The 16917-nt window shown below is 39.4% G+C and overlaps 1 protein-coding gene across 13 annotated transcripts in view; it reads left to right on the top strand.

Moving 5' to 3' along the window:
• LOC131685039 (NPC intracellular cholesterol transporter 1-like) overlaps nt 1–16917 on the top strand; it is a 55936-nt gene that overhangs the window by 34648 nt on the left and 4371 nt on the right. For 6 of the 13 annotated variants that reach the window (XM_058968409.1, XM_058968403.1, XM_058968402.1 and 3 more), the window contains one exon: nt 1012–1752. In XM_058968409.1, coding sequence (XP_058824392.1) covers nt 1505–1752 — 248 coding nt within the window. In that variant the 5' untranslated portion in view covers nt 1012–1504. Of the gene's footprint in view, nt 1–741; nt 759–1011; nt 1753–16917 lie in introns of those variants that run through there. The other 7 variants (XM_058968410.1, XM_058968407.1, XM_058968406.1 and 4 more) reach the window with 3 other exon arrangements.

Here is a 16917-nt window from a genome sequence, read left to right as displayed (position 1 = left end):
CAAATCGGTTAGTATGGGTAATAAATTAAGGGATTGTGACTCGGTTCTCACCGTCGAAATTTTTGTGCCCAATGTGATGGCTGACGGGTTGGACCGTTTGATAAACCAGTTATTCTGTAGAGTGAAAAAATGCGATAAATTATGTTTCATAATTTGAAACGAAGGCTCGAATGAGCACAACCCATATTGTAGTTTGTTCTACCAAAATGATCATGATCATCGTGTGCTTATGAAAATAATGGCGGATCGTGACAGTAGACCTTTCTTTCGTTTCCCTGGTCAATGTTCAATTAAAAACGTTCTTCATTGTCACCTGATGACGTGGTCGATGACGATGAAGTTTACATTCATTAAGAGGTAGGGGGAGGGTGAAATAGTTTCAGCGTGAAAAAAAAACCTTCTTGGCGTTTTCTTTTAGAAATTTGGGTGAAGCGAATTGATCAAAACTTTTGTACAATGTCCATTTCATTTCAATAATATTCTGTTTTTTTGCGAAATAGTGAATATCAAAAAAAGAACAGAAAATTTTATAATAACAGAATCAGTGTCTCAAATGTTCTATTTTCTGCGATCTTTTTAAATGCTTGTTGTGGAGATATCATAGATTCCTTAATAACAAAAAACTCCTTATAAAGTTAAATTTACAGTTTTTATTATTTTAAAATCTGTAATATTTAAAGAGCATCGATACATTGCTTTTGAGCTACACACAGATACTGCAACATAACTTAAGAAAAAATTCAGGATTAACCTTTGAGGTATGATTCATTTTTTATTTAACATAAAAAAATAAATTACAAATTCTTTCATATTCTTAAAAGTCTTTTTGGTCTTATTATTGTAGCTTTTTTAATCAGTTTAGCTCTCTTAAAAAAAACTCAAATACGGTTAAAATTAAATTTGCTACATCAGTTAAAAAAATAGAAAATATTGTACATTATGACAACAACCTTTAGAACCAACTTAATCAAAATCATAATCTTTTTATAACCGATGACCTTTTTTCTCCAGTACTTCCGATCAAGCACCGCCTGAAATGATTAATCATTGCCCACTACCTCACCGAGCAATCCGTCACGCGTAAAATAATTTTCCACAGTAGCACAAGTGTGCAAACAAACGGAACCGAATAAATTACCTAAAGTGGTGTACAAATCTCATCGAAATAATAGCACTCAGGCTGACTCATCAAAACATATGCTAGCCATCGTCACGTGCTAACACATGCCAAAAGTGAAACAGTTTACCGCCCGACAATACCAGTGATTATTCCCGCAAGTAACCCCGACTTACCGGCCAGTGAATCTGTGAATTGCGATACACGGACTATGTACAGCTAGGCAACTCTGACACGCGTTCGCCGTCAGTCTTCATGAGTGTAGCTCCCAAAAGTGGTTGTTCATCGCTGCGAAGCTTCAGTGCTGATACGGCTATCTCCTAGACAGTGAAAACTATAGCTAATCATTATTTAGTACCCGCGTATAGCATAGAATCCCACAGCAGGATGCCACCCACCGAACCGACCGTTCCGCTGACGGAAAACGCTCGCGGTAGAAAACCAACCGTTGTGTTTTCGAACGGTAAAGGAAAAACCCGGAATGATCTCGACACGCCCGACAGCTATCGTAGACCGCAGGATGAGGAACACGATAGTGGTATGCCACGCACCGGTGACGTTGACCAGCAGAAACTTGGCTGCCTTGCTCGATTGTCCTACAATGTGTCCACGGCCATCGGGCAATCTTTCTACAGGTGAGTTTCTTTTTAGGTTATGATTTTATGTAGATGTATTTTTTGTGATCAATGCTGGTTGATCATAAAAGTCAAAACGGGAGTGGGTCTTGCGTAATTTTTTTTGTTCCGATGTTTAGCAAATGTCTAGACAGGGTCGTCGAGAGCCGCGCTGGGCCCCAGGGTTTGAAGTACTGACGGGTCCTACCATATTCCTTATTTGGTCGGTGTTAGGTCAGACCGGACTAAGTGACAGTGCATTGATTTCGAGAAAAACGCGTTTAAAGTTTGAATCGCAGCATCCTTTACATTATAATAGAAAAATAATTTTTGCCATAATTCTTGTTTATTGTTTCATATTTCAAATCCGGTAAAAGTGGAATGTAGATGAAGAAATTCTTTATCCAGTGCTATCATTAACTCATTTTTTGATGTTTTGCGACTTAGTCCGGTCTGACTTAACACCGACCATTTCAATACCGATTAGAGAAATTATGCGGATGCAACCGCTTCAATTAAACTATTTTTTATGAAAATTGTTTATTTGACACGATTCAATGCGTTAGCTTAACAGAGTCGTCAGTATTTTAAACATGTAATAGATGGAAAAAATAAAAATTAATAAAGGAATATTTGTGGCTGGCCATCAGAATGACTTACGTCCGACTTGCCATTGCAATTGGAATCCTTTTTGCGGCGTTGCCATACAATCCATATTCCCATAGTTCATGCTCCCTTGACGCACGTTAATGCTACCATCGTTAATGCTGCCCAGAATCTGAGCTTAGAAAAATTGACATCCCTGCGTGAGCTTGAAAGAGAAACAAAATTCAATTCATGCCCGCCGCGATGAATTGAATGTTTGGTTTGTTTCCCTCGTCCTTCGATTTTTCGGTACAACGCATTCATGTTCGCATATGTTCTGTTTCAGCAGCAAACTGAATCTTGTTTCTATGATAGCTCTGAGAGGGATTGTCAAGCAAAAGTGCACCAGATATAGATTACGCAGTTCAGTTATGCTCGAAAATGTAAAAGAACTTCTGCCTTCAAACTGTCCACATAATAACAAATAAATGCTTTGGTTGGTGAAAGAATTTATATTTCCTCTGCACTCAACCATTCGATTCTTCATAAAATTTCAGTTAGTTTGGAAGTGAATGAATGAGGGAAGCGTTGGAACTGAATATTGTTTCAGCAAATTTATCAGAAATAAGCAACTAAATGTGCAATTTCGCACCACTGATGCTGCCTTGTTTCTTGTTGTTAGTACATGCTGTTGATTTTGAGGTACTGGATTCAGCTATTGCAGTTGTCACTATGACCTGAACGAATTTTCTTTATCGGTTTCTGAACATGGTAAAATCGGTTTTGGAATCAGTTGTTTCACTTGCGCTAACATTCAGAGAAAAACCATTACGAAGGCGATGACTGGGATCCAGCAGCGAAGTCTGCTGTGAGACAGAGAGTTGTGAAAGAAAGAGTTTCAACTTTTGGTGAATACTAATGGGTAGAATAAGTATCTAGTTAAATTCCCATATTTTTCTTCATCAAATGTGTACACTGGAACCTCCATTTACGAATCAAGCCAAGGGTTCGTAAATTGAATTAGTTCGTAAAAAAAGTGTTCGTTTTTTGGGATTTAGATCGTAAAAAATGTTCGCTTTACATTCTTACTAAAACGCATTGGTTGAGCGACATTATCGATAACCCTAACAATATTGGTATTTCCGAAACGGGCTTGACAAGTACATGATGAAAATGGATATTTGGTACCTTTTTGAAATCCAGGATGGAGACGTCCGATTGAACAATAATCTCAATAACCCTAAAAATTTGGGAATTTTTGAAACGGGCTTGACGAGTAGATGATAGAAATGGTAGCTTAGAGCTATTTCGAACAATTTATGTATAAACTATGAGGGTAATTTTAGGCGGGTTTGACGAATAAATGAGCGATGTCCTTTTGGAGGCCTTCTGGTTGAGAAAATTTTCTATAACCATATCATCCGCATCACAAATCACTATATCTATATCTATTCTATGATTATTTTATTTCGAAAATGTCAATATTTTAGGTTATACAGATATCTTAACTGGAATCCGCCATCTTAGTTTTTAAAATGGCTTCATACATTGATTTTCGTCCTCTACTCGTCAATCCCATTCCGAGAATATCCAACTTTTATTAGTAACAGTTAGCTAAGAATATGTTAAATTGTATACAACTTCATACTGTACGGTGCGTATTCAATCTTTTTTACGAACACTTTTAAAAACACTTGCGATAAATGAAACAAGAATGGTTCAATTGCACTGTTAAATGAATCTAATAGGGTTACGTTCGCGTACTTCAGAAAGCCATTGGAACGATTGGAACGTAGTTGATTGTGGTTTATCTACAGTGCCAACAGAAACAATAAACTTCAACAATTATATTAAAATAAATTAAATTCAGTTAAAAATGCGGGCCCACAAAACGGACCCGGGCCTCAGGGTAGTTGCCCCCCCCCCTGACCCCCCCCCTCTCGTCGGGCCCTGAAGATTTCTTAAGGTTCAATTGAGGAAGCTTCATCTTTGAAGACGAAAAAAGCAGTTCTTCTCACTACCCTTTACACAATCTTCATGAAAAACAATCGACGTTTTCAGGGCAATGCTAGAATGCTAATGATTGACTTTTATGATGGTTGGATTGCCAATGGTATGTAAAAAACTCCCTTTTTCGTTTTCAAAGACGGCCGCTTTCGAGGCTTTCTCAGTTGAACCTTAAAATGTGGAGAAATCCTAAAGTATCTTAAAAAGTAAAATTTTAATATGACAGAACTGTTTACCTGATTGTGCTGAACAACACATGCTTAATGATGAGACAACTGAAAAACATCGCTTGATGATGAAACACCCCAGTCTTGTACAATAAAAAAAGCAATAAATTACCAGCGCTGTGAGACATCTGATAGGTCACCTGCGCATAGTCAAATCTGCTCACCATGTGAACAAGTTGGACAACATACTGGATTTTTGCAACTCAATCTGAACTTTTTTCGGATAAACTAGAACATACTTATCTGAACTGGTTTTGCAAAGTTGCTGACTACGAATGATGAAAGCACGAAAAGATTAGCGAAATAGCATCGGCCAATATCCTTATTCGATCCGGTTGAAAAATTCAAAGCCAACAGTAACGAACGACGTTCCATCGGTTAAATCGCGAACATTGGACACGGCTCAATGCCGGAAAGTCTGCAAAGCAAACAATATTTCCGAAACTTGACAAGAATTTTGCCTTGTCATGATTACTCAGCGCTGGATAATCGATCCGTCGAAAACCAGTGCCGAACCAATGCATCCCATCACCCTTTCGTTCCGTATTGAAAAAAAGTACGAAACCAGAATGACGCGAGAGCTTTTGCTGGTCAATGTCAACTACCTTGGTGAAGGTATTTCCTAATTCCGATCAACGTAGTGCCAATACATGGTGGGTCAGCAATCGCGTCATCCTCTAGCTCAAGCTGGGGCGAATGATCCAAAATCTGTTTGATTGGGAAAATTGGAAAAAGGGTAGATTTCGGAAACATGTATGCAAGTTGACTGAAAAATTTCTAAAGCAACTTGTATCTTGGTGACTCTTAACGATCGTGTTTGTAGAGGATACGTTAGAAAAGAATCGAATAAGATGAGAATAGATATGAAAGCTAGGGGCAGATCACTTATGATGCATTTTTAAAAATCAGCGAAATTAAATGCATTTATTTCCATCAAAATAGAAATTCATAATGTATTTTGCGTTGCGCGCAATGTTTTTGCGTTGCGTGTAATGTTGTTTGCGTTGCGTGTAAGACGTCAAAACCCTACAGAAAAACTAGCCCTACATTTAACAAAACGTCGTGGATCAGCGTAGGACGTTTGTTAAACAAACTTTTCTGCGAGGCTGTGCAGAGCTGATGCAAAAATGGAAATTAAATGCATTTTTTTCAATTTGATGCAAATTTATTATACATTCTTAGAGTGATCTGCCCCCCTAGTATGAAAGTGTTGTTGTTGTTTTATGGTGTGTCCCAAAATATTTAAGCACAAACTCTGTTTTGAGTAAATTTTAATTTTGCTAACCTTCTTATGTTCTTTATAGTATTCAACAAGATTCCTTTCCGACAATTTTGGCAACCTCTTGCCGAACTTTTCGGAATTGTTTAAAAGAATACGCTGCCTTTACATTTCTTCACAAATATGCTTTGAGCGGAAAGTTTTGATCGGCCTTGCTTCGCAACAGTTTCCCGAATAGAATGGTATCATACAATAACGATACTAGAAATCATTTTTGTTACTATTAAGAACTTTTAATAGATTATTACGGCTATCGTAAAAACCTATCATAAGTCAATGCTCAGTGGTTCAGAATTTAGCAAGAATTTTTGCTTTTTGCTAAAGTTAACAAATTTTGTTGTACTTTGCAAGGTCCTTTTCGTTTGAACCGAAGCTAGGGTGGTCCTAATTTTGGCAAGATACAAAAGAGTTTGACTGTATTCGATGAAGATGTAGAACAACACATTTTAGAAAATTTTTAGAAATTTATAGAATTTTATAAATTGTTACGGAGACATGAAAGCTAAATAAAGCAATTTATTCCGTGGTAGAATTCAATTATATAATTTCTGTAAAATGTAAGTTCGTCAATAATTCAATAACAATAACGATCTAGCTTCGGCTAAAATTTACTGTTTGTCATTCGATCACCGCCTTTTAATTTGATAAATGTTTTGACATGTATACATAAGTTGTCCACGAGGACTCATACTTATGTTACATTTGTTCCTTTATTAGACAGTAAAACAAATTTGCATCATCACAAAAGTTTGAATTTTTCCCTTAGATTTTTCCAACATTCAAATAGCTCGTAATAGAACATTGCATGAAAATTTTAAACCTCACTTTTTTGACAGTTCAGACCAGTTGAAATCAACACCGAGAAAATTTTTGTAGTCGTCTAAGAGTATGAGTCAATTGATTAATATTTGCGAAAAAATTCTCCATCTTGCAAAAGTTGTGCAACTAGGCATCTGAAAAAAAAAATTTAATAGGTTTCATACGTCCGTCCCGCATTGATCACGAAATCATCTGGTCCACTTTTGCTGACGCACATCCCCATAGACTCCAAGCAAAGTATAAATATAGGTGAATGACCTGTCAGGAAAAATATGAAATATATCTACGGTACTGCCTCTTGGTGAACCGCAACAATAGATGAAAAGAAAAACCGCAAAGCTAAACACCTATACGTAACTACCTCCGTACCATCTTGGCGGAGGTGCTCTCATCAATCGAAATACTCACTTGGGACCAGACAGTTGCTTTAAGTGTTCACATATGTTGTGTGAACTGTTTGGATTTAGTATCTAACTGGATATATACTATAACTGGCAGTACGTTGGTGTCAGTTACTGACGAGTGGATCACCAAACATTCAAATACAGCTTTTATAAGTTGTGTGATGTGCACTTATGCCCCAATTGGCGCAACCATTTTTTTGCCTTCGTTAAAATTAGATGTTGCATAGAAAACGGATACCGGTAACATCACACTGTGTTTTGACCAATCGGACAACATCGTCGTATGTTCGAGCCCCAACCCTAAAAATATCTGTTTATAGAAATGTAGAACTAATAATCAGATGCGAAGTTGATCGAAACAGAAAGTCAAGATACGCAGTGGAGTGTACTATCAAAGTTTTACTTTGCTTTCCAATTTTCGGATAATAATGCAAGACACTTTTTCTACTGTGCTCAAAATCGCGGTAATCAGTAATAACTGGTAATAGGTAAACATAAAGCAGTACGTAACAAAAAGCGAAACCAAAAGAATGATGACGCACGTCATCATGCGATTTGATTTTGGCACTGAGCAAACATGGGAAATAAAGAGTGATCATCAAACAGTAATTTACAGAGCAAATAGGATTTTAGGGAAGTCCGACAAATAGCTTTAGCTGAGTTTGATGTAAGCAAATAATGTCGACAATTCTGAATAAACATAAGCCATTGAGCCTATTTTTACCCTAATTCCTAGCACCATCCGGTGAACAAACATGACAATGTCTGCCATATTTATTCATAGCGTTAGCTCAGATGAAAGGATGAGTCGTGCTTGATTCGAATTTTTGCTTCGCTCAACCACGAGTTTTACACAATTCTCACGCTCCATTTGTCATTTTACTGTTTCCAAGAAAACAAATTAAACGTATCGATTGTAAATCGAATATTTAATTAGATTGTGCGGCATCCCTGGCAATAAGGTGAAAATAGGCCAAACGACAAATGATTCTATCATTATTCACGGTAGATACTTAGCATTGACGCAATTTTTTCCGTTACCTCATCCAGTAAGATGTCCTTTATGGGTGAATAGCTACCGCAATTTTTTGCAATGATTGTACTCTGCAAATGACAATTCTGATAATCTGATCATATTTTAAGATTTTTTTTTGGATCGGATTTACGTCACAGCAGACAGTTCGAGCTATCGATGTTTGTTTGAAGGGTGCACGGAATCAAATACTACAACTATCTCTCTCTTCATTAGATATTTTTTACTGAAATTTTGGATAGAATTAGTTCAATGTGTTTACATTGTGTAAGTTTCATATGAGGCCTTCATATGATCATTCTCAGGGATAAACCGTTCCAACATCAAAGTATGGTCTTGTCAAACTGCAAATGACGTGAAAATCCGATATGATACCAGATAAGGTATAGGCATACGTAAAGCGAGAGATTTTGTTTTACGATTGGCAAGATTGACATTACGTCACTGTTTTGCTATCTTATGACAAGCGTCATTTAGTACATTTCGAGAAAAACGATTTTTGAAGTTTGAGATTTAATATCTTGAAAATTATAAATGGTATAATGTGGTATAATAAATTCAAAAAAGGCAATTTAGACTTCTATCTATTCTATATTAATCTGTCACATACTACGAAGATCGGTCGACTATGTTTCGAGTTTTTACTATAAATATAAACAAAAGTTGCACTCACACGTGTCGTAGGTGAATTGATGACAAAATTTGTATGGCGTGTCATAATCGAGTATGGAAAATTTTCCATAGAAAAGAAATCATCAATTATTAATTTTCATTCATATCTTCGGCTTCATTTGGTCTATGAACAATCGGTGAGATTCATTTTGAAGGAAATAAGTCAGGGAATCCATAAAAATAGTTATTTTTGGTAACAGTGTTGCCAAATATGCTATATTTCCAGTTTAAAACTTTAACTGCATTTTTCTCACAATACGTGCATTTATGTTTTGAAAATTATTATGCCATTGTGTTTCTCGGATAGTTTTACACATACACATTTTTACACATAAATCTTATACATCAAGATAACTTGAGCCAATCCCCAGACACGGCCATGCGAAACAAAAAAATTAAAAATTTCTCGTCATGTTTCTCGTTATATCTCAGTAACCAAGCAGAATGTCAAAATTCTAAAAACGCCACTTTGTAGAGATTATTTAGACAAGTGATTACGTGAATTCTACTTAACTTCCCAAAAAAGAGATGATTAAATACGAAATTAATTCAAACGTTAAGTTTTGAAGTAGTGCTTTCAGCCTTTTTGAGATTTTCAAGGCGTTCGCCACCAACAATATTATTGTACACACATGCATACACCTCATGCAGATTATCTTGAATCTGTTTTGTATCAGTCAAATCTGCGACTCTTTGTATTTTTAAGCGGATACGCTCTTCTTCCCTTTGAGCAAGCAAATGTGCACGCGTTAAAAATATGGGTCGAAAGATCTTCGGCATCAATATTGTTTGCACTGAGAATGGTCCAATCTACGGCAAGTCGTGCTTTGAAACGGCATAACGATCAGAACTACAACAAACCTTTTCCAGGGTGGAACTCGCCACTGCTCTAAGAAGAGCAGAAAGCAGTTCTGCCAGACTCGATGACGTCGGCTATTCCCTGTTAAGGCATCTACATCCGGTTGCCAAACGAGCACCACTAGACAGGGAGGCGAGCCTGTACCAGACAACTGGTGAACCGCAATCATGATCACCATCCCGAAAAAAGCAAGCAAATCAGAAGTTCGAACGACGCCATAGCCTACGAGTTGCATTTGGGCACCGCCTTCCCAGATTTCGACAAGGCCTACAACACGATATGACACGAGGGAGTGCTCCGCTAGCTGGTACCCGCGGAAACCTTGGCTGCTTCATCAAACAGTACCTCAGTGACCGAAGTTTCAGGGTATTGTAGGAAACCAATCAGACCTATTTTGGAAGGTAAACATTATTCCTGCTCAGCATGAACTCCCTCTTCGCCAGTCTTCCAAAAGGCGTAATTCTTGTAGCTAGCGGAAAAAAACGACCGTTCGCACTAGATTGCTCCCACCACGTAGCCACCGGTATGCCGGTCAAACTCGCTGGACCAGTCATTCCATTCCGGAAGGAACCAAAAAGCCTTGACGTGACTGTCGATCGGAAGACGATTTTCCTTCCGCACTTTCGACAGGTGTAAAAGGACTGTTAAAACAGAAAACGACTGGTCCGCACCATCATCTCGTAACACCCGAGGTGGAATAGGCGAACCGCGCTCTGTATCAGCCAGACCCTAATCCACAACCGGCTGTCCTACGGCCTTGAGATAACCAGTTGTGATTTGGAGGGTTTAGTCGATATCCTCACACCTGCCAGCAAACCTGAAGACCCCCGCTAGTGATTTTCCCTCTGAGTCATCAAGGCACTGGATTCAGGGAAGCTTAAAAGCCCCTATGTCCAAGGCATAGAGCAATCCTGTGACCCGTTGACCACCATATGCTGGGTTCCCGGACACAACGCAATCCGCGGTAACGAGGATGCTGGCCGTTCTCAGTCGCCACTCTGGCACCAGTTTTTCTAATGAGGTCCCGTCATCTGAAATCATCGGGGCCTTCAAGGCGGAGACCTTCGAGTACTTCATTACTCACTGGAGGAAACATCGAGGTCATCCTCAGAAGTTAAAAGTAGATCACGTACAGTGGACAGACCGCGAAAACCAAGTAGAACAAAGAGCGCTTTCCCGGTTCCGCGTGGGGTCACACGAAGATCACCCAAACTCACAGCGTCACCCACGCCGACCCGCCAATACGACATGCAATACAAGAATCATGGTGGAGCACCTACTCCTAAATTGTCGGAATAACGAAAACCTGCCCGCCTTTATTCTAGACACACTAGCACCGACTTAGCGAACGAAGAGGCATTACACACTCGCTTTCTTGAAAGATGCCCTTCTTTTCGAATCTATCTAAGGCAGACTGCCACAATCCATTAGCTCGGCTACAACCACTCCGCCACACCTGGACTAGGTACTGGAGAAGTTCTCCCGCGGCCCTTCAACTGCTTTTTCCGACAGCTACCCTACCACCATCACCCAGAAGGTCCACCACAATCGAACCAAGTGCTGGTGAGGGTCTACCGCTGCCCATCGACTGTCACAAACCACAAGCCGAACTACCACCATCTCACAACGGACTCTCCGCCACACCTGGATCAGGTGCTGGGGAGGTTCTCCCGCGGCCCTTCAACTACCACAAACCGTCTGCTCAACTACCACCATCGCACAGCGGGCTACCCGCCACACCTGGACCGGCGGGTTCTTCGCCACATTCGGGGAAGTTCTCTCGCAGCCTCTCGACTGCCACAATCCGCCTGCCCATCAATCATGATCGATCAGTGGACCCTCAGTCACACCTGAACCGGATGCTGGGGAGGTTTTTCCGTACATCTCACTAACCGCAATTTGCTAACTCACCCACCAACATCATTCAGCAGGCCTGCCGCCACACCCAGGCTGGGTACTGGTGAAACTCTCCCGTAACCCTTGCTAGACGCCCTCATCCCGGAGCTCAACGACGAACCTGAAAATCAACCGAACTCAAAGAAGATAAACCAATCTTTGTAAAATGCAATGTAACTATTTTCCTTTTTATGGCGAATGCCCCGTTGCGGTTGAGTCCAATAATAAATAATAATAATAACAATAAAAGTGAAACACGTTTTAATAATTAGTAACGAGAAAAATGTGATCAAAAGTGTTGAAAAGCGTTTTACGATTTCAAATTTCGACTAGATACCGTCAAACGTGGGAATTGGCGCTTTTAGGGGCTGCTGTTGGATGATGACTTGTGGATTTGAACTCGTTGCTGGAACTGCTTGATCCTTTGCAACCAGCTGTACCTCCTCTACATTCGTTGAGATCAAGTCGAAGAGGTCCTCGAAATCCTAGGAAATTTTCGGCTCGGCTGGTCACAGTCGCATCCAAGAGGAGCGACAATACCTTGCTGTGAAATCCATTGCACAAAACCTTTAAAGGTGGCCACGTCGATAATAGCCACAGAGGCATTATTGACGTTAAATGACCTAAATCTACAAATAGACCTTTCTCGTCAGACCTAACCCCTTTTTTATTTATTTTTAATCCAAAGATTTAACATTTCTAAGTGCATTCCCGATAACGTGAGCATTTTTGGATGCTTCCTGACTTTTTTATGATTTTTCAAACTTTCAAAAATGCAAGAATGTTGAATATATTTTTCACCAAATCAAGAATGGTGAGACGCAAAATTTCTCTTTCGGCAGCACTGTTTTGCGAAATTGCGATTGAATTGTTGCCAACACTGCGAATGAATTTTGGTGAAATGTGGTTACATGTTCATTCAAGCCACAAGACGTTTGTACGTAGTTTTAGGTTATGTTTATGTTTACATCGATAAACATAACCTAACACTTTGATCAAATATTTACAAAGTTATGTCGCGTTTTTCCCGTTTTGCGCCTACCGTTAGCCGATAGCATCAATTCTGCCAAATGGGATTAGTGGGGGGTGCTTCCTGCCAGCAATTTTCAACCAACCCAGCAATTGAAGAAGACTCCACACCCAATGCTTAAGCGGTACCGGCTAAAAAAACGACCAACGACTTTCAAATTTGTTTCGGTAAAAACAAAATTAAACCGCCAATCGCACCGAAATTTGGAATACAGTGAAACTATTCCGCCTCTACCAAAATTAACGCCCCCCCCCCCCCCCCCCCCCCCCCGGTCAAACCATTCCGAAACAACTTCGAAGATTTCAGTATAGATTGCTTAAAGGCAAAAACCGACCCCAAACCCGATTGAGCCGGATACGACTGCATTTGAGCTCGGATCCTTGAAATCCGATTTCGGGATGGCTTTGGTTATGGCAGTTTTAGATCTATACAAAATAAATGAGTGATATTCTAGAATATGAGGCATATTTCCTAGATATTTATATCTTTTTTTGAAAGCCATCTACTCACAAAGATTGGTGTGTTGAAATTTAAATCCAAGTAATTTGTGGATTTATGTGCTATAACATAAGACCTACTTTGAGTAGTTTGTTACATAAAAATGTTAAATTTGGTCATTTGCAATTTTTAAGTTGTTTATTTCTTCTAAGTGATAAGTAGAAATTGTAAATTACAAAAGCATTACTTAGATCTTCACAGGTTTACTTGCGAGGGCCGCTATTTCCGACGACGGGTTGCCACATGACCATTATGCCAAAGAACCATAATGTCCGCTATGCTAAATGATCTAGACCCCTTCCTTTTTAAGGTAAAAATACCCTCCACCTCCGCCATTTAGCAAATTCTGTGCACGTTCCTGATGTTCTTTTGCATCACATGCTTGGAGAACATCCAGACAATCCTAACCATTTTCTCGTTATAATTTTTATTTGATAATAAAAAAAGATAATGCTGATATGGAAATTTTCAAATTCGTGGATTAAAAAATATAAAAATCTTTAAGTTATAAGGATAATAAAAAAAATTTGTTCAATCAGATAATTTGAAAATAATATTAGAAAGAAGAGTTTTAAAATTCACGCTTTAAAATATGAATATATACCGTGGTAACTGGGTGGTTACTTTTTTCTACATACACTTTCAAGAGGGGACCTAAGTACGATAGGATTCCGTCACCGGTACAGCACGTCAAAGGAACGTGAAAAATAGTTACATGCAGTTAAATGAAGGCATTCACACACAACGGCACGGAACGATTTGACGTGCGGAACGTGTGAATGCGCACATGAGAAATGCATTCAGCTTAGCCTGACGGAACGGTGAAGTGGCGTTGATGTTCTTTTCCGTTGACAAAAGCTGATGTATCGTCTGAACATGGTATCGCACCAACATTCCTTCATGACATCTGTGATAGTATGGGAAATGAAATGAGTAGGCTTTGCGAGATAGGGAATATAGAAGGCAGAAATAACGTATTGACTGACGTGTACGGACGTATTTCCTTTCACTCAAATCCGAAGCACCACAACATCAATTCTTATATGTACAGAATCTCATGTGAATGAACCACGTCAGTGAAAACAGGAGAAAACCAAATTACAACTATAACGTATATAGTCAGCAGTCATAAATAATTTTTCAATAATCGCTAAATGTATGGCTAATCACAACCGTAAGTCACCGAAGTACCACCCAACAGTCCAATCCATGGAAACACCATCAGGTCGAAGAAACTGTCAGCAGCAATCAGCCACAAAGACCTAAAATGGCTCTCGGTCAGAAATCAAGTAAACAACATGAATCCGCTAGAAATGAAGCAGTCGGAAGAAAAGTTTAACAGTGCTTATCGGAAGCATCTAGAGTCGGTACACACAGTAATACGAATCCAGAGAGGATGCAGACAAGGGAGAAACGGCATCACATGGTATATTTGGTGTTGTACTGAAAAATTACGCTAGATCCGGGGGAGATATTGGCAAGATTCAATAATATTTGCAAAACTTATTGGAGTCCCGTTCGGCGGTTTATCTAATGTGTATCGGAGCAGTGAAACGAGCAGATTTGGTCATGTAAGAGTTATACCTATTTCCATCTGTTGTGCATTCAACGAGTCAATGACAGTATTTAGTTGAAACGTATCGGTCACGAACAGCAGAAAGATAACCGAAGTGAGTACGTTCCGAAGCCGAATCCCTCTATCCATTGGGATTGTAAGGAATACATACCGGAGGACATTCCATGGCACGTCGAATGCTTCTGCGCGCAGGAGCAAAATCCCCAGAATCATTTGTGGATTATTCTACATTCTTGCGGAGAGACATGCAGAGGGCGATTGTTACCGGATTGTGGTCATAGTTTTGTGCTACATTGTCACCAGTCGATACCATACACCGAAAACGATTCGTTGTTCGCAACGAAACTGAACGTGTCTTAAAACGGTATACATTGAACATGAATATTTGTTGTTGTAAGTGATAATATTATAATGTTTAATTGTATTACAGTGCAAACAAAATTCCACCGACGAATGCTTATGGCAAGCAATTTCTTTGTCTTTGTAACCGCATCATGATTTCTTAACACCCTCAAGACACTGACATTCCCCCAGATGTTCACTGCAGTCATGTACCTAGCGTATCACCACAAGTTCCAATTTCCTCCGTGCATGTCCTTGGCAAGCCTTGCGGACACTTACCACCACTGCTGCTGAAACAGTTTTTCGTTGCAATGTAATCCACAAGCATATCTATTGACACATTGTTCACTGCACTGCCAGCTTGACTCCGAACATTTGATCTCCTTAGTTTTATTGGTGCAAAGGCACTTTACCCTACTTCGACTTATACGGAGGGCATTCGTCGGTGTAATGGCACATATCTCACCGCATTCGCAGATACCAGCTTCGTTTATGTTTACACTGCAATACTATCAAACACAATAATAATATTATCACCAACAATAACAAATATTCATGTTCAATATATACAATATTTTCCTTGACTTGATACAAAGTTTATGTAACTGACAAGTTTTCGTTCTGCTGATAAATAAATTACAAATTACAAATTACAGATTAAAGACACGTCCAGTTCCGTTGCGAACAACTAATCGTTTTCGGCGCCGACTGACTACATTTGCGAGACGGCGACCGTCTGAGGACACGGAGGGCATGGCCCACAGTGACAAAGTAGCACACAACTATTACCACAATCCAGCAACAACCGCTTTCTGCATGTCTCTCCGCAAGAATGTGGAATCCACAGATGATTCTGGGGATTTTGCTCATTCGCGCAGAAGCATTCATAGTGTCATGGAAAGTCTACCGGTTCCTTACATTTTGGGCAATCACTTTGAGTAGAGGGGGTCGACTTCGGAACGTACTCACCTCGGTTACTGTAGTACTCTTTCTGCTGTTCGTGACCGAAACTTTTCGACGCAAAATACTGTCCAGCGTTGATTGGATTGGAAGCACAACACATGGATTGTCATCCGTCCCTTCTTTTGATTTTTTTAAAGTTTATCCAAATCAAAACAACACTAATCTTTTGACAGTTTTGAGCAGGGTGGCCAGAAAGAATTCCTAAATATCGCAAGACTTACTAAAAGTTTTTCGGTAGTTATCGGTAGGTTATATTTTTGTTGATATTAAATTGCAAAATACTAGTATACTAAAACGACATCTGTAGTTTTCGTAAAATAATATATGTATAGTTTTCGGTAAGATTAAGAGAATATCGGTAATTTTATCATAGTCTTCTGTGAAACGGTTGGGAAGCCCAATATAGGCAAGATACCCATAAGTCGGTACGTCTGGCCACCCAGAGTTTGAATGAATTTTGAGGAGTGGCATTCACTCCACTTCTTCCCAGTTAATCTCAGCCAGAATGCTGGCTGGTTCTAATTCGTATTCCGGCTCCAGTGACACAACCGATTCTAGTTAGAATCGGTTGTGTTAGTGGAGCCGGAATACGGATTGGAACCAGCCAGAATTCCGACTCATTTCCGGCTGAACTTTACTGGGTTCTCTTATTTAATATTCCCCCCACTTGGGTTCATTCAAATGGTGTAAAAGTATGGGGAACGAAGGCAAGTTAGGACATAAGCATATGGGGTGAAACGGGTAGTTCGCAGTTTTTTCAATTTTTTCAATAGTTAGAGTCACCAAATCATCGCGACAATATGCAGAATCGATTCAGAGATGAACAAGGAAGGGTTTCATCACATAAAATTTTTCGACAAGAAAGGTCTATTAAAGCCATTTGGTACCCATTTGAATAAGATGTTTGCCATTTAGGAAAAACGGGGTACCGGTTTATATCAGGATTTTCTATGTGACCAAACTTATCAACTCGTAGCTCTGGAACCAGAGATCTTA

This window comes from Topomyia yanbarensis, chromosome 2, assembly GCF_030247195.1.
Source record: "Topomyia yanbarensis strain Yona2022 chromosome 2, ASM3024719v1, whole genome shotgun sequence".
Taxonomy (NCBI): Eukaryota; Metazoa; Arthropoda; class Insecta; order Diptera; family Culicidae; genus Topomyia; species Topomyia yanbarensis.
The sequence above is the reverse complement of the archived record's forward strand: the minus strand, read 5'-3'. Positions and strand labels throughout refer to the sequence as shown.